Raw genomic sequence first — 25,508 nt, forward strand, 5'->3', positions numbered from 1 at the left:
AGTATAAATATACTTTTAATAAATATAAAGTATATTTCTAGACAGATGTTAGACTTAATTACACATAATAACTACTTTTTAACAACAGGAATATTTTATATAATCAACAGAATCAAAACAAACAATTTGTTGAAAAACAAACAACATTTTTAACTAATTAGTGTTTTCAAAAGGACTTGACAGATATGTTGATTATATGAAATTAAAGGCCATTAGGTTTACAAATGTTAAAAACTTTTCTCCTTCTACATGAGTCCCCTCTAAGACAACAGAAAATTATATAAGTGAAACTATTTAAGAAAGAAAAGTTAAAAAAAATCTCATAACCACTTATTTTAAATGCTCCGTTGATAAAGTAACAAAACATAAGATCTCTTCTGTTACCTTTTAACATCTATTACATGAAAATCTTTTAAAATGTAATTTTTTAATAAAAGGCAATTAATGGTCCATTAATTGAATAACAGAGCTAGACTGTATTGAGTAACATATTGTAAGATATCGTTCCATAAGAATAAGGAGGGCATTCTCAACTGAAACTGGCTGACTTTAGTATAGAAATATGACTCATAATCTTTTATACACAATTTAAGACTATTAAATTGAATTAATGATTATATTTAGAGATGCATTTAAAATGCTCATTTAAAAATATTCTTGAAAATCTGTTAAGCACAAGAGCTTCATATATTCACCTTTAGTATGCTTCTGCTATTTGGTGAATTGCTAAGGATGTGAGTTATTTTCAACAGTTCCTATCTCTACTGAGTTCAAGAGAGTGCCCAGTCTCCATAAATAAAAAGTAAATAAAGGAAATGCATCAGAGAGTTGCAAAATAGTTTCATCATGCTTCTGAAGAAATTTCTTGATTTCTTGGTCCTCATGCTCTATTCTTGAAGCGTTGCCTTCTTCGGTTTCCTTCTGAAGTAGTTGTTCCAGAACCCAGAACACAGAGAAAATATTTTCATAACGTGTCACATTGTAACTGGCTTGCACCTGATTGATGGCACTCAGATCATCAGCGAAGCTGTTTACTTCTGACAGAAGCAGAGATATTATAGATTTTCTCAACAAGCTGCAACTTCCCAGGGTTACCAGACTCTGAGAGACATAATGCTGCACCTGAACCCGATTGATATGGCTGTTCCTTAAAATAACCTGTAGCAGGGTCTTCTCAAATTCTTCCAACTTCTTGGAACACTTTTTAAGAATATGATTAGATAAGTTACAATCACTGATCAGTCTAGCTAAAGTATCCACAGCTTCGATCCAAAAGCTTGAACAAGGAAGTTTGGGTTCTTGGTAAAAAGTGATCAAGCCATCCAGCAACTGAAAAACAGAATCGGATACTGTGGAAGAGGCGTTTTCAAAGTGGCTTAAGTCTGTTTTCAGACTCTCTGACTCGGTCAAGGTCTTCAATCCAAGCAGATGTTGCAAGAACTGCATGTGAGAAGACAGGCTTTTCCAGAGGAGCACAAGGTCTGTTCACAATGGACAGTGGTGGGAAGGGGGTGGAGATGCAGCTCTCCCCAGAATGCTCGGTCATCTCTGAAGGTTCAGTTTTCTGATCATTTGATAAACCGCACCCAGAATCTTCCAGCAGAGTCGAAGTGTTTTCAGAATTTCTAGGTTCCTAAGCCTGCAACTGGGAAGATGGACCTCCACTCTCAAATGATCCTGAACAAATCCTGCTCAGAAGAAGTTTTTGACGTAATTGCAGAACTTCAGCTTCCAAGGCTTTGACTTTTGCTCTCCACTTTGATTCCTGCCCAGACAGCATCCTTGCAAGATGCTCTGTGTATTCTCTGCTGCTTTTGTCTGCTGGTTTTGAGTGGATAATTGCCAAGGCCAGAGCCAGCTTTGAAGTTCTCAAATACCATGCTTGATCATCCATCCTGGCTTTTGTACCTTCTGGGCTCCCGCAGAGGAGGGAGGGCACCCCCGCCAGGGAGCCGGTGCAGGCGGGGGAGGGGCGCGGGGGCGAGAGCTCTGCGCCATTTCCGGGAGGCAGCTCCCCGGCCGGAGTGAGAACGCTGCCTGGCGCCGGCTTCCGCCCTCCGGCAGCAGGCGGGGAGGGCCTGGCCACGCGCCCCACAAGGCCCCGCAGCGCGCTCGCCCGTCGGCGCCGGGGCTGCGGGTCCGAGGGTGTACTGGTTGTTTTTTATCACTACTCAACGTTGAATGCATTTGAAGTTTGCCTGGACTAGCTCTTTGCAGGCATTTATGTTGGGGAAAGGCTCAGGCACTATTCTTGGCTAGCAGGAATTCTTCCTATGACAGAGGACATTGGGGTGGCGGCGGGTGGGGGAGGTGTGCTTACATGCACGTATGCTTCTTTCTTTCTTACTGCCTGGCAGATATTGCCAGTTTCAGAGCAGGCCAGTTCAAAGTTCTCTCCCTCCTGCCTCACTGACAGCCTACCTCCAGCAAGAGACGTGTGTCTTCATTAAGTCTAACCTCAGAACATCCTTGTTGCCAAATGGAGTGGAGGTTCCCATTGTTCCAAGCAAGGAGTTGGTTTTGCTCGCCAGGCCACACCACCTACTTTGGAAAACTCAGCCTTTCTGAAGCTTTCTCTGCCTTGCCTAAAATCTGGTTAGACTTCTCTCACTACATTTATCAGCTCCTTCTCATATATATTGTGATTTGGGATCGCAGGTGTCTGCTGGTTTTATCAAAGATTTTCAGTTCTTTGTCTCATTCTCTCTGGATTGGGGTGATTTCAGAGAAGAGAAGGATCAGAGACATCTTTATTCTGCTACCTTAAAATTGGGCATTCCACTTTTTAAATTTATAAATAGCATATGATTGTGTTCTCTATAGAAATGGAAACAATACAGATAAAACTGAAGTCTGTCTTCACTAGCCCCTTCTGCCCCAGAGGTTTCCCAGAGAAACTGTTGTCACTAGTTTGGCATGTATCCTTCCAGATCTTTTTCTTTGAATTCATATGTATTCGCGTGTGCATGTGTGTGTGTGTGTGTGTGTGTGTGTGTGTGTGTGTGTGTATGCTTTTAGAAATGGTATGTTTATGTGTGTGTTTTGATTTTTTTAAAGAATAGAATCAGTCTGTATATGTATTGTTTTGTAACTTTTCTTCACATAGTAACGTTTATTGGTGAGGTTTCCATTTCATTACATATAGAGCTACTTCTTGGAGGGGTGGACAGTTGGAGAGTATTTTGTAGAGCAGATAAATAATAGTTTACTTAACTATTTACTTAGGAACAAACTTCAGAATGTCTCCAGTGTTTTTATGTTGCAAGCAGTGTGGCAGTCAATATGCCTCCTTTGGATACATAAGTGTTTATAGAATAGATATTGAAAAACGATAGTGACAAATCATAAGGATATACATTTTTTAAAAAATAAGTAATACCAAATTGCTTTCCTAAATTCACAAGCAGTGAATGATAGTATGAGAGTTTTCCCACATCTGTACCAATACTAACTAAAAAGTTATCTAACTAAAACTTGTTTGCCAGTTTTGGGTTGGGGGGCACCTTGTTTTAATTTGCATTTTGCTGAATTACTAATGAGATTTAGCTGCTTTTCGTGTGTCTGTTGAACATTTCTCATTCCTCTACTGTGTTGTCATTCTTTCATTATTTTCTCTACTATGCAGTTATTTTTGTTATACTGGTCTCAGGTGAAATTATAATTCAAACTATAAGTCATGCTTCAATCAATGAATGGCTGCTTTGATTCTTACAGTTACTATAGTGTGACCAAATTTCAATGTTAAGATAAATGTGAAGAATAGGTCTTATGGGGGCGGGTGTTTTTGTTTTTGTTTCTTTCCTGTCCTACCTCAGAAGCTCAATATAAGTACATAGGGAGGTATAGACACAGGAAAAAAATTGAATTATTATTAAAATTTCATTTTTTCTTAGACAAATAAACCTCAGACATCACGACCCAATCTCATCAAACCAGCTGCCCAGTGGCAAGATCTCAAAAGATTGGGAGAAGAAAGGCCTAAAAAGTCTAGAGCAGCCTTTGAATCAGATAAGAACGGCTTTTTTTCTGTGTGTAACAGCTCGTTGTTTGGTTCTGGGGCACAGGATGATTCTGAGGATAACTACGGTGAATTTCTAGATCTTGGGCCTCCTGGAGTTTCTGAATTCATTAAGCCAAGTGGACAAACAGAAAGAGAACCCAAGCCTGGACCAAGTCATAACCAAGCAACAAATGACATTGTCAACCACAGAGCAGAGCAGAAAATCATTATCTTGAAAGAAGGTGGCCTTCTTTTTCCAGAAGGTGATCCTTTGGACACTCAGAACCAGTCATCTGAAGACTCAGAGACAGAGCTTTTATCAAACCTCGGAGAATCAACTGATATCCTAGATGACCAGGCCATCGAAGAAGACTGCTGGTTAGACCATCCTTACTTCCAGTCTCTGAACCAACAGCCCCGTGAGATAACAAACCAGGTTGTGCCTCAGGAGCGGCAGCCTGAAGTAGAACTGGGCCCACTGTTGTATCAGCATGAACCCTCAGGGTCAGCTTTTCCAAGACCGGCTTTTCCAAGACCAGAACCCCAGCAGGATGGGATTCCAGGCCCTTCTTCTCCTCAACCTGCCCATCCTCTGGGAGAGCTTGAAGACCAACAATTAGCAATAGATGATGAAGAGCCAGGTCCAGCCTTTCCACTGCAAGGATCTCAGGAGCCCAATTTGGAAAACCTTTGGGGGCAGGAAGCTCCTGACATAGACCAAGAACTCATTGCACTATTAGTGAAAGAAACAGTAAGTTTTATTTTGATATGTAAATAATTATACACACTAAGTATACTGAGTTTCCTTTCATTGCAAAAGTATTATTTGTGTGTGTGGACTTCATTTTCTGAATTTCCTAGATTTGTAGACTAGAAGGAGAGAAACTGAAGATTCAAAAATTGAATCAGGATTCCTGAATGTATGCTTAAACCCTCAGCAAGCCCTCTGGGATTCTAGCTGCAGATCATGGTTGCCCTCGTGCTGTCATATGAGCAGTCCCTGCAGTTTTTAAAAAGGAATTGAGTTAACTCCAAATTCAAACCCTTAAAGCAGGTTTATAAGATTACCTAGAGCTACACTGTCCAATACAGTAGCTTCGTTTGGCTGTTTAAATTTAAATGTCTTACAATTAAATAAAATTTAAATTTCATTTCCGGTGGCAGCAGTCATATTTTAAGTGCTCAATAGCCACATGGGGCTGAACAGCTACTATGTTGGAAAGCACAGAATAGAACATTTCCATCTTTGTACCAAGTTCTGTTAGATAGCACTGACCTAGAAAGTCATGCAGGGCTCTGTGGGCTGCTGTTTGCCTTGGAACAGTCTTTTAACCCTTCTTCCCCCAGGTTTTTTCATCTGGTCTACTAGATTGTGTGCTTCTTGAGGGTATACACTAGAAAGTGTTTTATTTGTCTTTAGACTTCCTTTGCTTGGGCAGAGATGTTCAATATTATTGAAAGACTATAGAATAGACATGCAGAATGGGGGCAGGGGACCGGGTGATCTCTACGTACCTTTCTAAATTCCATATTCTATGTAGACAGATAAATCTGGGCACCTTGTGTGAAGGTTTAAGCCAGACACAAAACTGCTTTACAGTCCTTTTCTAGTCTTTAGTCATTTTATGTACTTTTTGCCATCTGGTTTTTATTGCAATTTGAAACCATTCCAGGGAATGAAATATAAATAATGTTTTTTATTCCCTTCTAGGAAGTAAGATTTCCAGATGTAGCACATGGGTATATTGAGGAAGTAATTCATTTGAAAAATTACTATGATTTGAATGTGTAAGTATACCACCATGCTTTTTTTTTTCTTTTTTTTTATTGTGGTAAAATATACATAACATAAAACATTTTAACCATTTGTAAGTGTACAGTTCGGTGGCATTAAGTATATTTACATTTTTGCACAACCATCACCACCATCCATCTCCAGAACTTTTTCATCTTCTTGAACTGAACCTGTCCCCACTCCCTCTCCCAAGCGCGTGCCAACCACTGTTTTACTTTCTGTCTCTATGAATTTGGCTCCTTTAGAGACCTCATGTAAGTGGAATCACACAATATTTGTCCTTTTGTTGCTGGCTTACTTCAGTTAGCATTATGTCTTTTTGAATCATCCTATTAGAAGAGTTCTAATTTTAGTCGTATACAGACTGTTTTCTGGATCTTGTATAGAATCATGCATGGTTATAGAATTAAGATGTTTAGTTAATTCTTAGCATTGATACTACCCATGTTTTGGTCAGGATGTTAAAAACATATTCTTCCCTATATTTGTAACAAAGTAATTCTGTAGCCACTCTGCCTACCTACTTGGAGAAAGGTATGGAAGTGTTTTCTTTAGTTTTCATTATAAAGATGATAAATATGTTTTTTAAAAAATAAAAGTGTCCCAAAGAATACAAAATGAAAAATAAGTCTCTTTCCTCTTATACTCTTTCACCTCCTTCTAGTATGCAGATGTGGAACAGTTGTAAATTTGTAAAGAACAGTAGGTATTGAACTTGATTAAATTTTTGGCTAATTAATACAGATTATTTTAATTAAAGGTGGATACTAAACCTCTGTCCTCAAAGATTATATTCTGTACCGTAGAACTCAGCAAAGGTACGAGTGGGAGCTGGCTGCCTTGACCAAGAGGGAAGGGCCCTCTTTCTGAGGTTAGCAGCCCATAGGAGGTACTTTTTTCTAATTCATACAAAGGCACTGTTGGTGCCATTGGCAGCCTTATCTCTCCCCCTCTGTCCAGAGGCAGGCACTGTTACCAGTTTTTTAAACCAAGATGGAATCAAGGTTTCAAATGTATTTGTTTAGCTTTTTAGCTTTTTAATTTAGAACAGTCCCCCACTTACTTTTTTTTTTAATGTTACTGATTTTTCTTCCCCCTGTAATTTTTGAACATAAAAAGTTGAAAGACTATAAAATGAACACCCTGTATCCACCACCTAGATTATTATCTGACATTCTGCTGTAAGGAAGATTTTGCCTTTTTTTTCCTTGCGCTCTTTTTTATTTATTTATTTATTTATTTATTTTTGGCTGAGTTGGGTCTTTGTTGCTGCGCGCGGGCGTTCTCTGGCTGATGTGAGCAAGGGCTACTCTTCATTGCGGTGCGCGGGCTTCTCATTGCGGTGGCTTCTCTTATTGCAGAGCACGGGCTCTAGGTGTGCGGGCTTCAGTAGTTGAGGCTTGCGGGCTCTAGAGAGCAGGCTCAGTAGTTGTGGTGCACGGGTTTAGTTGCTCCGCAGCATGTGGGATCTTCCCGGACCAGGGCTCAAACCCGTGTCCCCTGCATTTGCAGGCGGGTTCTTAACCACTGCGCCACCAGGGAAGCCCTGTGCTCTTTTTTAAATCTCTGTAGACATAAAGGTTTTGTATAAGTGGTGCTTTATAATCAGTTACAATTTTTTTCTCTTTGAAACTGAATTATCCTAAATTTGACCAGTAGGAGCCTCTTAAGATGCACCTATGTCTTTTTAGCATGACTCCATTAGTCTTTGAGCACATCCTGGCTTTCTAATAGGCCAGGTTACCCCAGGCTTACCTTGAACTTCTCTGCCCAAAACCTGGAATCTGTCATTTCCCCCAAGAAACCCAGGTTTCTTAGAATGAGTATTGTTATTTATAAACTAACATTTTGGGGCTAAACTTGCTCATCATACCTACTAGCCTGTCATTATTTCTAGGACCTTTTCAAGGGACAAACCAAGAAAATAAGTTTTTTTAAATCATGAATTTATATTCAAAATTTCCCATTCAAATTTAACTTAAAATTTTTTTCTCAATCTTTCTGAATTTTACATTTATGTGTTGTTTTTTTCTTCCACTAAAAAGGTAATTTCTAATATTAATGTATTTATTTTCTTTATCCTAAAATAGACATAAAATAATTTTAACATTATAGTACTGATGTTACTAGTACTAATACTCTGCTGAGTGAAGTAAACAATGTTTTGTAGTTATTTTTGCACTTATGTATATTTCACTAAGGCAATACAGTTAGAATATAGACTGTACTGGGCTGTAGATTGATGATGTTGGTCAGATCTGGAAATTTTGTAGCCACTATCTCATTAAATAATTCTTTTGCCCTGTTCTCTTTTTCCCCTCTTCTGTAACACTTTTCTTCTAAGCCCCTGTCCATGATGGCTCTTAACACCATCTCTTTGTTTCTGAGATGCATTCCAGATGATTTTTCAGATCTAATCTCTAGCTCACCAATTGTCTTTTCAGTGGGGATAATCTGCTAGTAAGTCCATCCGTTATGTTTTTAATTTCAGTTTCTATATGTTTTTCATTTCTAGTATTTTTATTCTTTAATTCTTCAGGCCATTCTTCTAGTGTTTTATTTTTTGTTTGTGTTTTTAATCACTTTAGGTCTTTAAACACAATAAACATAACTTCTTTGTGTTCCGGGTGTGATCATTCTGACACATGAAGTTCTTGTGAATCTCATTCTGTTGTTTCTCCTGGCCCCGTGGTATCCTGTTTCCTTGCGTTATTTTGTAGATTTTGACTGTGAGCGCATTACTTGAGGTCTTGATAGAAATGGTTCCTTCAAGGAGGATTTGCTTTAACTTCTGTCATGTGCCTCACGGCAATGTCAGTCTAATACTACTTTAGGTTGTTGTCTGGAAGTTTTATCTTACCTGGGTAGTAAGACTTTAGTCTTGCATGAGGACTGGGCAATCTTCACAAATTCTCAGGGGGAGTTTTGTTTTCCCATCCATCCACTCAGCATCATTGTTAAGACATGCTTTTCCATGTGGTCTCTGAGCTTTGTCTCTTATCCTGTAAGCCCTGTGAAAATGTTTATTAGGATCAACAAATGCCCTCAGGAAAACTAGCTTCTGTGTTTAGCTTATTTCTCAGGGGTGTCAGTTTCACTTAGGTTTGGACTCCTGAAAACTTACTAACTTAAACATATTGGTGTACTTTAAAAGTTTTATTTTAAAATTTCATTCAGCAGTTTTCAATTGGAGACTGCCTGGGTACTTAACTGGTACTTAATCTTCCATACTCCTGGAAGGGGAAGCCATTTTATTTTACACACCATTCATTCTTCGCAAGCCTTTCCTCCATATTCTGGATTGTGTATAACTTAATTTTTTTTTATTTTTGAACTATAATATTCATACAGAAAAATGCACAAAATAAAGATGCACAGCTTAATAATTTATCACAGATCAAACATTCATGTAACCACCACCCAGAAATCTTCAAAAAATAGAGCATTGCTGCCATCTTTGAATGCTGTATGAAGATTTCATGTAGTCTGTATTCTCTCGTGACTGGCTTCTTTCCACATTATGTTTGTGAGATTCTTTCATGCTGTGTATAACTATAGTTCATGCATTTTCGTTGCTAAGTAGTATTCCACTTGTATGAAAATGCTGTAATTAAATATTTCCCTCTACTTTTTTTTTTTTTTTGCGGTACGTGGGCCTCCCACTGTTGTGGTCTCTTCCGTTGTGGAGCACAGGCTCCGGACGCGCAGGCTCAGCAGCCATGGCTCACGGGCCCAGCCGCTCCACGGCATGTGGGATCCTCCCGGACCGGGGCACGAACCCGTATCCCCTGCATTGGCAGGCAGATTCTCAACCACTGCGCCACCAGGGAAGCCCTCCCTCTACTTTTAATGGACATTTGGGTTGTTGTCACTTTTTGGCTATCACAAATAATGCAGCTATGAGTATACTTGTACATGCCTCCCAAGCCCCTAGTTTGTTTGTTTGTTTGTTTGTTTTAATTATTTATTTATTTATGGCTGTGTTGGGTCTTCGTTTCTGTGCAAGGGCTTTCTTCAGTTGTGGCAAGCGGGGGCCCCTCTTCATTGCAGTGCGCGGGCCTCTCACTATCGCGGCCTCTATTGTTGCGGAGCACAGTCTCCAGACGCGCAGGCTCAGTAGTTGTGGTGCACGGGCTTAGTTGCTCCGCGGCATGCGGGATCTTCCCAGACCAGGGCACGAACCCGTGTCCCCTGCATCGGCAGGCGGACTCTCAACCACTGCGCCACCAGGGAAGCCCCCAAGCCCCTAGTTTTAACCAGACTTGGCCTTCTTTACCACCCTGTTGGCTAGTGATACCTTCAAGTAGAAATTTTTTAATTTTGTTTTTAAATTTTGGTCTTGTTTCTCATCTTTGGGAGTATTGGTCTGCCATTACTAGAAGTGAAGGTGCTGTTTTATTCTAAGCTTTTAAAATATTTTCTTCTTGAGTATGTAAACAACATGATGACAACTGCATTATTTTTAATTAATAAACTTTAATATTAGAACAGTTTTAAATTCATAGCAAAATTGAGCAGAAATAACTACATTTTTACAATGAAAAATATGTCCTAGACTTCCACTCAACTAAAAAACAACTGATTGATTGATTGATTGATTGATTTTTGGCTGCGTTGGGTTTTCGTTGCTGCGCGCAGGCTTTCCCTAGTTGTGGTGAGTGGGGGCTGCTCTTCCTTGCAGTGTGCGGGCTTCTCATTGCAGTGGCTTCTCTTGTTGTGGAGCACGGGCTCTAGGTGCACGGGCTTCAGTAGTTGTGGCACACAGGCTCAGTAGTTGTGGCCCAAGGGCTCTAGAGCGCAGGCTCAGTAGTTGTGGCGCACGGGCTTAGTTGCTCTGCGGCATGTGGGATCCTCCCAGACCAGGTCTCAAACTCGTGTCCCCTGCATTGGCAGGTGGATTCTTAACCACTGCGCCACCAGGGAAGTCCAAACTGATTTTTTTTTAACGTACCTTTTTAGTTCTTAGAATGAAAACATAATTTTTTTTGGAGGGTAAATACAATTTTGGATATCTTTTTCATGAAATAATGTTAAGTAAAATATTTTCCATTTTTTATGGTGTTATTAGTGATTACCTTTAATAAAAATTATTCTATTGAATTTTCCTCTTTGTTAAATATTTTTCCTGTTCATAGTTTCAGTAGTGTTCTGATAAACATTATTCTGCATTATTCCATGTAGTACTTTTCCTTTTTTTGTTATACACTGTATGCTGAAACCCTAAAAGTTAAGATTTGGGATCAGGAATTATAAACAGATTCATGATCCTTGAAACATATTTCCAAATAGCTTTCCAGGGAATTCCCTGGCAGTCCAGTGGTTAGGCCTCTGCGCTTTCACTTCGGAGGGCCTGGGTTCAATCCCTGGTTGGGGAACTAAGATCCCACAAGCCAAGTAGCGCAGCAAAAACAAACAAACTAACAAATAGCTTTCCTGTGGAGTTGTGCCAGTTTATGTTGCTGTTAGAGATGTATATGAATTGGTTTAATCATTCCTCAACAATATTGAGTAGTCTTATTTTAACTAGGCATAAAGTAATTAATATTTTAGTTGCATTTCTTTGATAATTAGCTATGTACCATTTTTCATATATTTGTTTACCAGTTGTATTTCCCTCCTATGTGAATTGTTTACTCCTTCTCTTGTCTCATTGAACTCCTTTTTTTGTTAATATTTTCCTGATTATGAAGCATGTTTGTTCATTTTAGAAACTATAAATGATAAAGTATATACCTAGCACATTTAGTTACAGAATACTGATTTGAATAGGAAATACCAAGTAGTATTTTGAATAACTTATAGTAAATATTAAAGTAATCCTTTAGAAATTTAGTATACTATAATGTTTCCCTCTCATTCTACGGATGAATATATTATTTTTTAAATATCTGCAAAATTATTCTTCAATGTAATATCAGTAAAGTGTGATCAAATTGACAGATACTGTGACAATTCTGTTCTCCTACCTCCTGAGTCTCATACATGTCCTTTTTTCTAGGGGCTTACTGACTCTGTGCCTTTCGCATCACTGAAAAGCAAATATTCATCCTTAAACATAAATTCTTGTGAATTCCAAAGGAAAGGGAATGTTCAATAATTGTATTGAATCTTTTGAAACTTACAGTATGATTTTCCTGACGCTGCTTTCCTTTCGTCCTTGGGCTGTTGAGACTAAGTTGTTAATTCTCAAAACTAAGTTGAATGTTGTTAATGTAGGGCCGAAAGGAGGCCCAAAGCAGAGTTGAGCAAGCTGGTATTTTGTGGGGCTGACTGTCAGTCACTTTGTGTGCAGTCTTTAAGTCATCTTTAGATGTAACCAGCTGGTCATTTTAGCAGGAGGGGTCTGTTCACCAGAGAACCTGCTGTGATGGTAACCTGCTCTTTGATGCTTTAACTAAGACTTTTCACTCACATGTGATGCAACTTAAATTGGATCGAGGCAGCAAAAACTTTTAAAGAATAAACGCTTGGAATATTAGCCTGGCTTATTTAGTGGGAGTGCTTTCTCGAAACCCTTTAGCTTGTCAGGTCAGATCAAGCATGAAATGATATCAGTAGGTGGGCAGATTTGAGTTCTGACAAGCATTTCGATATGTGAAGTTTTTAATAGTGTTGAAAATATAAAATGAATTGCTAAGAGAAGAACCTCTAAAATGCGGTGGGGGGGGGTGATTCAGAAATTATACCTACTATTCTATAGCATGTACTTTAGAAAGTGCATAAAAATAGAACATTTTAAAGGATGAGATTTTTAAAAACTAGAAACAGAAGTTTTACTACTTTCTTCCAACACCCTAGCAGATCATCTAACATGCATCCCACTTAGGAGACCTCTGGCTTCACTCATGCATGGCTATTCTATTAAAGAAAATTCTTTATATTTGACCTTTTTATCTTTCCCCAAATTCCTGGTTTTGGGGCAGTTTGTTGGCCTGTGGTAGCCACACTTACCAGAACGTTACAAACGGGTAAGATTGGAATGGAGGAGCTATTCCACATCTGGTTTGTAGTACGTCCAGTTGTGCATGTTAAAGGGGTTGTTTGGAACTCCATGCCTTTCTCCACAAATACTGGGTTCTTAACAGTGACTAATTCTCAGGTTAGCCTTCAGAGATCTGTATAACCTGTGGTGCTCATCAGTTTGTACTGGAACAAAGAGTCACCATCAGTGACAATGCTTTTAATGGGAGATGTGCTCAGAATTCTTGACTAGGGGTGTCTCCCCTTGCTACTACTGTAATATGGGAAAGGGGATTTTCCCTCTCTGGACCTCTGGCATTGTGTTCCAGAGACTGGGTGTGGTGATAGGAAGAGGAGAGCTTAACGATAAGAAGCATGGGATTCCTGGAAGTGATGATGAAGAAAAAGGTGTTGAGGTGTGCTGACCAGTCCTGGAGTAGGAGGAAGAGGGGGCTTTGCAGTCGGGCTTTGTATTCCGGCCAGTGCTGAGGGTCCTGAGGGGGATTGCAAAAGAAGCATGCCTCCCTAGTTTTTAGTCCCCACACACTGGCCCTTGGTGAGAAGAGGAGCTGGAGGTGAGCACTTTTTCTCTGTCGTCTTCCTGCTAGACCTGTCTTAATTAGAGGCTGCGCTCCTGACACTGGACAGGAGAGACCTGGGGAGAAGGGAGTTGAGTGAGAATCATGGTGGGGCACCTTTGAGGCAGTGGAGTCGTCTTCAGAATCTGCAGGAGCAAGGGAAGGAAGGTAGAGGAGAGGGCCAGCCCCGGGTGCCCTGTGACTGGGAAGCTTTCTTGCTACTGAAGTGGCTCGTGCTGCATACCGCCAGGCTGTACTTGTCTGTGTGGAATCATCCCAGGAGTACAGTTTGTTGCCTTCTTTGGTTGTTGTAGGGTGAAGGACCTTGTTAGTTAACATTTGTAAATCTGGGTGGTGATACATCTCTCATGTTATCTTATTCTCTATATCCTTACTTTTGAAGGATTTCATAGTAGTGATAAAAAGACAAGGTTGTGAGTTTGGTATGAAGAGATTCTGTTCTTAAGCAAACATGGTCTGTTCCTTCAGCCTTACAGTAAACTGAGCATCCCTCAGATTGTCATGGGGATTTATTACCGTAGGGTTAAAAGAAGTATTGAATTAGTAGAAGGTCTTTTATGTTCCATTTATTAACTCTTAGAAAACTATTTTTAATTGTGAATGTAAATACAAACTTTTCCCCATACAGTTCAACCAGTAAGAATTTCAGTGACTTCATTATATTGATACCCAACTAATAGAAAAACTTCAGAGTTTATATTTATCAGTATGTATATTACTTTTTAAATTAGCAAGTAAAAATAGAGATTCAGTGTAACTGTCTTTTGTCTGTTTATTTGTTTTGTTTTTCTGATCTGCAAACATTTTAATTCCCCGATAGGTCAATTATGTGTGTCTAGAAACTTTATTTTCACATATTACATTTGAATCAATGGGCAGGTGTGGGATTTGGAAGCAGTATGAAAGTAACATCATTTATTTTTGCAGACTTTGTAATTTTCTTCTGGAAAATCCAGATTATCCAAAGAGAGAAGATAGAGTCCTTATCAATCCCAGTAGCAGCCTGCTTGCCAGCCAAGATGAGATAAAGGCAAGTTGTGCTCTTGTTTTGCAGTGTCTACTTGGAAATGCTCTGCTCTTTTCATCATTTTTAAGGGAATAAACTGCTTTGTCAAGACACATTTTTTTAAGACTATCCAGGAAAGGAGGATTTCAGAATATATATTTTAGTGGGATTTCTCCACGTCACTTTGAATTCTGTATTTGACTTCTTTCATTGTAACTCTTTCTTCCCTTCCCCACAAAGAATTAAACGAATCCTCCATATCTTTAATCCTACAAAGGAAGTTCCTAAGATAAACAAGAATTGGACCGAATTATTTGTATCATTTTAGGGTTTTTTTTTAACATTTTATTATGAAATTTTCAAACATACAGTAAAGTCAGAAGGCTTTTCCATTGATTACCTATATACCCACCAGCAGGACTATTAAAAGTTAACATTTTACTGTGTCCATTTTGTCACACGGCCATCCCCGTATCCATCAGCACATTCCTCTCATATTTTATTTCATTATAATGCACTTCAAAGTAAATTGCAAAAGCATCAATACACTGCCCCTTAAATACTTTAGCATGCAGATTATTGCCTAGAGTTTAATGTCTGTTTACAGTTTTTCTTTTTGTGTAAGATTTATATACAGTACATACACCTGTGTAACCAAATCCTGTATCAAGATATAAACAGTTTGGTTTTTAGAAATCTTAATCATTGTCTTCATTTGTGATCCAGACTAGCATTTAGTGTGTTAAGTGGTTGAAGGAAAGTATAGTTCAGAACTGCTTCACTGGGATCTGTTGTACCATCCTTCTACTTACCACAAATTCTTTTTGACTCTTTCTTTTATGTATGCGTATTACTCATTTTATTGATCTTTACTTTATTGTGCTTTTCAGATGTTACAATTTTTTTTACAAATTAAAGGTTTGTGGCAATCCTGCCTTGAGCAAATCTGTCGGTGCCATTTTTCCAACAGCATTTGTTCACCTTGTGTCTCTATGTCACATTTTGGTAATTCTCACAATATTTCTGACTTTATTATTATATTTGTCATGGTGATCTGTGATCAGTGACCTTTGATGTTACTGTTGCAAAAAGATTGACTTGCTGAAAGCTCAGATGATGGTTAACATTTTTTAGCAATAAATTATTAATTGCAGCATGTACCTTTTTTTTGTACATATGCTGTTGCACACTCACTAGACTACAGTACGGTGTAAACATAACTTTAACTTTTCTTTGCATCGGGAAACCAAAAAATTTGTGTGACTCGTTTTATTGTGATACTAACTTTATTCCAGTGGTCTGGAGCCAAACCCGCAGTTTCCCTGAAGTATGCCTGTATTTTGTAGGTGGAAAAAAATTCATTTTTCTAAACATTTTGTGAAAAGAAAATGGCTAAAAAATTGGGTTCAAATCCCCAACTATACTTTTTCATAGTTCCAACTAGTAAAACTAGTCTTCAGACTCCAGACAGACTGTTTAACCTCTCTGAACTATCATTTCTTCATCTCTGTTCAGGGTTGGTATCCTCCTTTAGAGTAATTATGAGTACAAGTCAGATTATTCTATTCTGTAGTAAATAATTCTTCAAATGATTTCCCCCTCATAGGAAATGCACCGTCTGGCCTCTAATGTTGTGCCTCTCTCTCGTTTCAGTTGCCTAAAATAGACTTTTTTGACTATTCTAAATTGGCTCCTCTTGACCAGCGCTGCTTCATCCAAGCTGCTGACCTCCTGATGGCCGACTTCAAAATGCTCAGCAGTCAGGACATCAAGTGGGCCCTGCATGAGCTCAAAGGACACTATGCAATCACCCGAAAGGTGCTCTACTTGGTCTTCCTGGTGGGGTCACACCTCTTGACTGCTCCTTCCCGTGATAATAGAATGAAGAGTTCAGCTTGTGGAAATTGGGATGGTTTATGATGGTAAAGAGCTAAGGAGTTTGTCAGGGTGAAGATAAATAGACAAAGGTATTTGCTGATCAGGAAGAACTGAATGAAAAGAAATAACATATTAGAAGCAGGGAAGTTCCGGTTTGACCATAAAGACATGGAGGGTAATGAATTTTCCCATGGAATGTGGATGACTAGAGTGTAAAAGATGCATTTCAGTGCTACTCCTCCCTCATTTGCTTTCTGACTTGGAGCTGGCCACCACAGTCCTCCCCCAGATGGCTCAGTTAGCAGTTACATGTAGAGTCTGTAAAGGGCCCAGGAACCCAGCTCTGCCCAGGGAGTGGTGGTTTGCCTCAGAAGAGAGTAGGCAGCTACTGAAAGCTCTCGAGGTTTTGTTGTTTTCTTCTGGGCCCTAAATAAGGTTCCATGTAAGGGCCTCTGTTCCAGGGCTTGGAAGGGTGCTGGTCACTAGTGGGTAGCAGACATGCTTCATTTAGTGAAGTCCACTGTACATTCCCCGTTTCATGGCGGTCAGCCAGGATGGAAGAGTGAGCACCAACAGGTCCTTGACCAGTGCCTCTTCTTTCTCCTGCCTTTAAATCCATTTCTCCTGCTGAAGTTCTGGTGATTCTCAGCAGACAGCGTGCTTTTCTTTCCAGAAGACAAGCAAATGTGGAGTTACTTTAACGGTTAAAACACCCACTGGGTCTTAACCTGAAAGAAGGTGAGCATCGGTGAATTTGCTGAATGTAGGCCCCTTCCACCTTTAGATTGATAACATCTAGGCAGCTGTCAACAAACTCCTAATTGTAGGTTCATTTTAGGTAAAATTACTCCGAAAGGAACACAGAGATAGTGCCTTCTGTTTCTGAGTCTCATTCCCCATGCTAAAGAGGGAATGTCTGTACTGTCATTGAAAAATGAATGAGCTTCCCCCCCGCAAAATAATGACCTTGAGAAAGAAGAGGCTCTTTCATCTTTAGGCCCTGCCTGGCGTCTTTACTGACGCTGTGGTGCCTCACACCTTTTCCGAGCTCCCAGGGAGCCTAGATGAGAAGTAAGAGGGCAGCAGCAGGAGACAGCCCCTGTGGTCTGGGTGTGGGCTGGTCCTCAATGGTAACGTCCCTGCCGCCATCCTGAGATCAGTAAGAATAACTGCTCACACATGCTTCTCCCCACTGAAGGCCTACTAGTTATATGGGTGGGAGGTTGTAGGGCTTTGTGGCTCACTTCTTGTTCATACCTTCCTTATTCTTTTCCTCGTTTTTCTGGCTCTTTATATTTTTATGGTGTCTGCTTGTTTTGGTGGGTAATTTTTAAATTTGCAAGATTTTGAAAAGAGGTGGGTTGGACTATTTGAATGAATGTAGGGTGTTTAAGGAGAAATAATGTTTGACAGAAGCTAAAATCTGATGTGCTCAAACAGAAAGTCTCCCTGCTGTATGGACATGGTGCACAAGACTTCTGCCTTGTAGGGAGTTACACTCACGCGGACAGGGATGTAGAAAACACACCCGGAGATGCTTCCTAGTTTCAGCAATGGCATGTCTTCCCTGCGCCACTCCCCAAACATGGTGATAGCTTTGGGAAGGTATGCTGACTGAAGACAGAGTCAGTTCTCCATGGATTTCTCTTTTTTTCGCTTTTTACTATAAACATCAAACACACATAGAAGTAAAGATGGTATTGTAACAAGCCCCTGCTTACTGTCACTCAGCTTCAGCAATTATCAGCTCCTGCCCAGTCTTGTTGTATTGCATTTCCACCCCTACACACTTCTCCCTCCCAGACTGTTGTGAAGTAAATTCCAAGCTTCATTTCATTTTTTTCATCCATAGGTATTTCAGTATTTATCTTTAAAAGATAAATTCAAAGACAAAATAATTTTTAAAACACAATCAAGGGCTTCCCTGGTGGCTCAGTGGTTGAGAGTCCGCCTGCCGATGTAGGGGACGCGGGTTCTTCCCCTGGTCCGGGAAGATCCCACATGCCGCGGAGCGGCTGGGCCCATGAGCCATGGCCGCTGAGCCTGCGCGTCCAGAGCCTGTGCTCCGCAACGGGAGAAGCCACAACAGTGAGAGGCCCGCCTACCGCAAAAAAAAATAAAAATTAAAAAAAAATAAAACGTAATCAAAATACCATTATCGCAGCTTAAAAATTAACATCATCAGATACCCAGTCAGCATTCAGATTTCTCTGAATATGTCAAAAATCTTTAGCTTGTTTGGTCATAGAGTTCCAAGTAAAATCTGTTTATTGCAGTTGATTGATAAGTTCTTAAATCTTTTTAAAAATCTGTAAGCTCTCTCTCTTTCTTCCCCCTTTATTTTTCCTTACTGCCTATTTGTTGGGGAAAATTGGGTTGTTTTATCTTACAGGTTTTCACAGTCTAGATTTTGATGACTGCACCCCTGCATTGTAATTAAATGATTCCTCTGTCCCCTCAATTTTGTATAAATTGATGGTTACATCTAGAATCTTGATCAAACTTAGGTTTGATTTTTTTTTCTCTCTCTTGAATATTAATTCTACTTCTGCCACTTGTTGGTGTGTGACTTTAAGCAAGTGTCTTAAACTTGCAGAGCTTCAGTTTTCTGTTAGTGAATAGTGGATGTCTTAGATGGGTAACGTGAGAATTAGATGAGATAATATATAGCAGGCCTATAACACAGTGCCTCACATATATCGAGTTTCAATAACAAGTTCCCATCCCTTCACACTTCTCTCTGTGTGCTACAGAATAATTTTCAAACCTTTTTACTTAACAGTTACTCAGTGCTATCTTTAGAGTTGGTCCTTAGTGTAGTACAAGAGCACAAGAGCCTTGTGTGGTTCGGCCTCCTTAGGTTTGCAGTGCTGAATTCATGCTAGAGAGGCCTGTGACCAGCAGGGCCCACTCTGGTTTGTTCCAAGCCTGTGGTATGGAGGCCCAGAGTGCAGGAAGACTACCTGCATGTGTGTGCACTTGTGGATATTTTAGCTCCACTCTTTTTATGGGTGTATCCTGTGGGTAAGCTTGTTGGAGACCCCAGTGCAGCTGCAGTAATGTTTCTTCTGGTTGTAAAGTTCTGTAGGGACAGAAATGCTATCAGCACTGTTTTCAATGAATAACTTCTCAACTGGAGAGAACTGGTCATCCTTAAAATTCACAACAGGAACTACTTCTTAAAATGAATGTTTATTTTTATCAAACTAATTAATTTCCATAGTTTAAAAAAATCAGGGACTTCCCTGGCTGTCCAGTGATTAAAACTCTCTGCACTTCCACTGTAGTGGGTGCGGGTTCAGTCCCTGGTCAGGGAACTAAGATCCTGCATGCTGTGCAGCGTGGCCAAAAAATTTTTTTAAATAAATAAAATACAGTAGTGGCAAAATGCTCATTTATAATTTTGTAAATGGCAGGCTGAAGCCCCCTTCTTCATCCTCTTCCTGTCCTGTCTAGAGGCAACTCGCAACTCTTTTATATGTTTTTTTTTTCTGGTATTTACTTCCACATTTATGAACATATTATTATGCTTGATTCATTTGTTATAGTTTACTGTTTATGGTAGATGGAGGTTCTAGATCTAACACACACTCATCTTTTAGATGCATACAGCTTTTTTTAAATCTGTTTTTAGAATTGTCAATATTATGACTATGGAAATGTTCACTGCTAGGGCAAGTAATGTACTATGATAATGTTTCCTTTTTTGAATTTTGTATTTTTCATAGAGTTAAAAATCAATTGCCTTGGTTTTTTCATTTGCTTTTTTTGTTGTTTTGTTTTTTGACTCTGGGTAAATCTTTCCACGCCCAACAACTTGAAAGTTGTTCTTATTCTAGTTTTGCTTATTGTCAAACCTGTCAATTCTCATTTCTTTTTTTTTTTTTTTTTTTTACCCAGAGCCCTCCTCCTTCCTCTTCCAGTCTGTTCTTTTTTTTTCTTTTTTCAATTAAAGTGTACTTGCTGTACAATATTACATAAGTTACAGGTGTACAGTATAGTGATTCACAATTTTTAAAGGTTATACTCCATTTATAGTTACTATAAAATACTGGCTATATTCCCTGTGTTGTACAATATATCCTTTTTAGTTTATTTTATACCTAATAGTTTGTACCTCTTAATTCCCCATCCCTATATTTCCCTTCTCCCCTTCCCTCTCCCCACTGGTAACCACTAGTTCTCTGTATATGTGAGTCTGTTTCTTTTTTGTTATATTCAGTAGTTTGTTGTATTTTTTAGATTCTACATGTAAGTGATATCATGCAGTATTTGTCTTTCTCTGTCTGACTTACCTCACTTAGCATAATGCCCTCTAAGCCCGTACATGTTGTTGCGTATGGCAACATTTCATTCTTTTTTATGGCTGAGTAGTATTCCCTTGTATATATATTCCACACCTTCTTTATCCATTCATCTGCTGGTAGACTCCAGTCTGTTTGGATTGTTCTTCACGCCTGCTGCATAGCTGTTATCTTGGGAATTCCCTTTGCCTTTTGACAATGATTAATTTTCTGTATTCTAGATCCTGACAACTTTCTGTGTCTTCCTTTACACACTCATGCTTGACTGATGGTTCCACTGGATTGAAAATTATTTCCCCTCCTAATTCTTCTCAATAATTCTGCCCCAGATGTGACTGCCTCTTTCTTTCAGGCAGTTTGTTGAATGCCTACCATAGGTCACACATTGGGAATGTCACAGTGAATATACAGGTTCCCTTCCTTCATGGAGCTTAATGCTAGTGGACAGGGCCGTCTTTTTTAACCCACCCCTTGACTTCTGTTCTCAGGGTATTGACTACCCAGGCTTCCTAGATTTCTGCCTCTGTGTACTTGAATGGTCATCTCTGTCTCCATGCAGGTAACATATCCCTGTCTCTGGACCTGACCTTTCCACCAGGCTCCACAGAGGAGTCTCTGTCTACTTCTCAGCTTTTGCATCATCACATGACCATTGTCGTGTTTTTAGGTCATCCCTTAAAAGAAGTTTGGCTGTTGTCAGAGATGGCCCAAAAATCTTACCAGACTGTATCCTTGATTCTCAAAACGAATACTCTGAGTGGGTATTTGATTTGTGAGTGTGAGCAGGCTTGAGGGAAAAGTGCCAGAAACAACAAAAGGAAAATTTTTAAAATTTGTTCTTCATTATCTGTTCTGTGTTCTTCCTGGTAAGTTTTTGGGGTACTTACTTCGTGGTAGTTACTGACTAGACCCTGAGGACACTGACATGCGTAGAATACAAATTAGCTTCTTTCCAAAGAATTTTCCGTCTGTTTGAGGAGATTAAAGTTTAAAAAAAGGCTAAAGCAATGTGATGAGTATTATAAAATAGAGTGAATAAAGGTGCATGGGGGCACTAGGAAAGAAATGAAGATGTCATTTGAACAAGGTCTTAAAGATGCTTTCACTAGAGGAATAATATGTGAAAGGCTAAAAGGTAAGAAAAGTAACTGTGATGCCTTTTGGTTGTGTAGGTGTGAATTATAACTAGCAGGTCTCGAAAGGAAGAAATTCTGATTCTCTAATTTTATTTGTCTACTGGACCTTTAGTCAGTAGGATAAGTAGGGAGTTACCTGGTGGTCTAGTGGCTAAGACTCAGTGCTTTCACTGCCGTGGCCCATGTTCAGTCCCTGGTCGGGGAACTGAGATCCCGCAAGCTGAGAGGCACGACCAGAAAAAAACAAAAAAAGAGAAGTAATGAATGTTAATATAACTATTAAGGTAAGGTTTTGGAGGTGCCTTTAATTTTTAGGCAACATTTTGTTTTAAGGTACAGTTTCCTGACAAGTATGAGTTTGTGTTCATATATATGGATTTTTTTTTTCCTGCTAACTAGAAACAGTATTTAAATGGGACCAAGGTAGTGACCTCAGTTCTTCCAGTCAGGAGCCTCTATGTTTTTTGTTTGTTTCTTTAATATTTATTTATTTGGCTGCACCGGGTCTTAGCTGCGGCATGTGTGATCCTTTAGTTGCGGCATGCGGGATCTAGTTCCCTGACCAGGGATTGAACCCGGGCCCCCAGCATTGGAAGCATGGAGTCTTAACCACTGGACCGCCAGGGAAGTCCCAGAAGCCTCTGTGTTTTATGACAGTGTAGTGTGGTTGAAAACCCAGTAGACTACCTACCAGTTATGAGCTCTGAGTTCACATTCCAGTAATCAGTTGCTGATAAATGACATCTACTGTTTAATTACCTCATTTTTAAAATGCAAATCATAATAACTTATCCTGCCTCCTTTCCTGGGTTTTTGCACATAGCCCTGGTTCAAGGGTGGGGTTTTACCTGTAGATAAAACTTGGTATAGATTAGTAGTTTTGTAGCTGAGTACAAACATGTGACTTTAAGATTGGTGCCTAAGGATTTGTGGGGAACACCTTGGGTAGTGGGACAGAAAGAAGAAACAGAAAGCAAGGGAGGAGGCACTGCAGCTGTGGAGGACATTGATCCGGGATACAGAGAGGTAGCAAGATGAATCTTGCTGTTGGCCAGCTCTTGATGGGGTTTCACTGAAATCTGAGGGCAAGGTGACGTCAAAGAGAGGAGCTTTAGTTCCGAGACTGGCCTGACTTCCTATACTAGCTTTAATTAAGGTTTGGCTGGGAGCAAGTTCCTTTCTCTAAGCCTTGCTTCCCTCTACTATAAAATAAATAATATCTCCCTGAGAGGATTGTTGTGAGAATTAAATAAGTAAGGACTTGAAAGGGCCACATGTTGTGCTTAGCTTATAGGAGGCACGCACAACGAATGGTAATTCCCTTCTGATTCCCAAACTTCGGAGCTTTGAAAAGGAAGGGAGGTAGGAGGTAGATTAAGATGCAAGGGTGATCCTTAGAAATCATGAATTCTGTCTGGGAAACGCTGAACTGCCAGCATGCTGGGTGAGGCCTGTGAGACATCCAGGTAAAAGCAATTCATTGGTTGGCTGAATGGACAAAAAAGGTGGGAAATACAAACTGGAGAAGGGATTTTGAGTGTCGTCAGCATATGGAAGGTGACCTTACCAGCCTGGATGAGGTGTACCTAGAGAGACAGTTGGGTGAAAAGAGAGCCGAGGCTGCCTTGAGGACTCCCAACATGGAAAAACTAGGTAGAGCAGCAGGCAGCGAGGAAGGAGGAAGTCAGGAGAGTGGAGCAGGCAGCATTGTTGGTGCTGCTGAGAGATGCAGTGAGATGAGGAGTTAGCCCCGTGTTAGGAAGATTAGCAAGTGGAAAGGTGGGGTAGAGGCCAGATTAGAGGGAGTTGGCAGCTCGTGGGAGGCGAGGTGATGGAATGATGTACAGATGGCTCCTTTGATAAGTTTGGCTACAGAGAAGAGGAAGAAGAAAAGGGCTGGTAGCTGGAAGAGGAAGGAGGTCAGGGAATGAAAGGTTTTCTTTTTTTTTTTAAGATGGCAGAGACTTGAGCACCTTTAAATGCCTATTGGAAAGATCTAAAAAGGGGGAGAAGCTAAAGGAATGGAAGAAAAGGGATTATCACTGGCATGAGAATTTTGCACTCCAGTGTTCAGTACAAAGTGGGGATGTGGGTGAAAGCAACGAGAATGTGGGGGAAGTGGAGGAGGGAGTGTTGACCAGGGAAACACCATGTAAGATGCTGCCTGTAAAATATAACTTGTAGCCATTTGTTATGTGATTTAACCTGTGCTTATTCAAGGACAGCTTCAGTAGTTTCTATTTTCTTGTGTACCTTTATCAGTAAGCATTTTGGTTCTACTGTTATAGCAGTTGTTGGAAGAGAAAATGAAAATAATGAAATGCTACCTGTTTATTTTGCTGCTGCCTTTTCTGGTAAGCCATGTAGGGATGATAGCTGTGAGTCACAACAAGATTTGGGGATTGCCGATGTTTCATGTACTTTTTTTGTCCCATTTACAGCAGTAACCTTTCCCTTTCTCAATTTTTAGGCCTTTTCTGATGCCATTAAAAAATGGCAGGAGCTATCGCCAGAAACCAGTGGAAAAAGAAAAAAGAGAAAAGAAATGAATCAGTATTCTTACATAGATTTCAAATTTGAACAAGGTAATGGCCAAATGTGAGTGTTGCTGATGGTGTTTGCAGAGCCGTCTGCTCCCACATAGCCCGTAAGGGGAGTCGTGGTGTGGCTGCTTAGAAGTGCACTGTTACGGCAGTCTGAGGAGTGTCACTGACATGACTGCTTTGATGGCACCTCAGTGTTTTCAGAAAGTGGCTACGTTTGTCGTCTTTCTGTTTAGGATACACCATGACAGGAAAATTGTGTGTAGTGTTAGATTCACATGTGGAAAAGTGTTTGGGGACATTCTTCAGCTTGGAGGGAAAAGAGGTCTTGAAGGTTTGACAAGAATTAACCTTATCACTACATAGTAAAAGCTAGACCAGTGATTGATTGCTTACTACAGAGGAGTCACTTACACACCTGAGAGAGTGGCTTCTACACAGAAACGAACTAAACAGCTCTTAAACTGCCACTTAAGCTGTTTATTTAAAATTATGTTATTCATATTGATGAAGTAACTGCTGAAAGCTCTTTCAAAGAGGTTACTTCAGGTCTAACTCCCCACCCCCCGCCAAGGTAAACTTGCTGAATTTTGCAACAAATTTGATCTTAGTTGCTTGTGTCTAAGAAAAGAGTCCACTTCAACTTTTCCTGTAGATTATGTCATAAATAAGAATATTTCCCTTTTCTTTTCTCCTATGTGTCTTTCCGTTACATCTGTAATTAATTTCATGACTTGACTTCAGGTGTGACTAAATGAAAAATCCATGAGATAGTTACAGAGTTGGAAAGTATTTGAATTTTTGAACTCTTCAGGATCTAAAAGAAAACGTCCTAGGGCTTCCCTGGTGGCGCAGTGGTTGAGAGTCCGCCTGCCGATGCAGGGGACGCGGGTTCGTGCCCCGGTCCGGGAAGATCCCACATGCCGCGGAGCGGCTAGGCCCGTGAGCCATGGCCGCTGAGCCTGTGCGTCCGGAGGCTGTGCTCTGCAACGGGAGAGGCCACAACAGTGAGAGGCCTGCGTACCACAAAAAAAAAAAAAAAAAAGTCCTAGGCTCTGACTTCTAAGGTCGCCAAGCTACTCTGTGAAGCAGTGCTCTCCTGACGACATTCTCACAGATCTGTGGCAGAATGGAAGTGGGGACAGTGTATAGGTGGTTTTTCATTCAGCTGAATTTATCCACAGTTTAGACTAGGCATCCCTAATACATAGTCATTCAGTATTTGTTTCTGACTTTCAGTGGTAGAGAAAAGAAAGTACCACTTCACAAGATGATCTATTCCCTTGT

At 40.0% G+C, this 25,508-nt stretch overlaps 2 protein-coding genes across 5 annotated transcripts in view; one reads left to right on the forward strand and one right to left on the reverse strand.

Annotated features, from left to right (window-relative positions):
- Nucleotides 1-25,508, forward strand: part of RNF216 (ring finger protein 216) — a 185,589-nt gene that overhangs the window by 41,947 nt on the left and 118,134 nt on the right. For 3 of the 4 annotated variants that reach the window (XM_024118990.3, XM_028499609.2, XM_024118998.3), the window contains exons 4-8: nucleotides 3,894-4,751; nucleotides 5,712-5,788; nucleotides 14,282-14,384; nucleotides 16,014-16,178; nucleotides 24,149-24,263. In XM_024118990.3, the coding sequence (XP_023974758.1) occupies nucleotides 3,894-4,751; nucleotides 5,712-5,788; nucleotides 14,282-14,384; nucleotides 16,014-16,178; nucleotides 24,149-24,263 (1,318 nt within the window). The remainder of the gene's footprint in view (nucleotides 1-3,893; nucleotides 4,752-5,711; nucleotides 5,789-14,281; nucleotides 14,385-16,013; nucleotides 16,179-24,148; nucleotides 24,264-25,508) is intronic. The other variant, XM_024119000.3, reaches the window with a different exon arrangement.
- LOC112064367 (meiosis-specific protein MEI4-like) lies at nucleotides 727-1,894 on the reverse strand. Its single transcript, XM_024122143.3, is given in 2 exon segments — nucleotides 727-1,462; nucleotides 1,464-1,894. Coding segments are annotated over 2 exon segments (1,167 nt in total).

This window comes from Physeter macrocephalus, chromosome 14 (assembly GCF_002837175.3).
Source record: "Physeter macrocephalus isolate SW-GA chromosome 14, ASM283717v5, whole genome shotgun sequence".
Lineage (NCBI taxonomy): Eukaryota > Metazoa > Chordata > Mammalia > Artiodactyla > Physeteridae > Physeter > Physeter macrocephalus.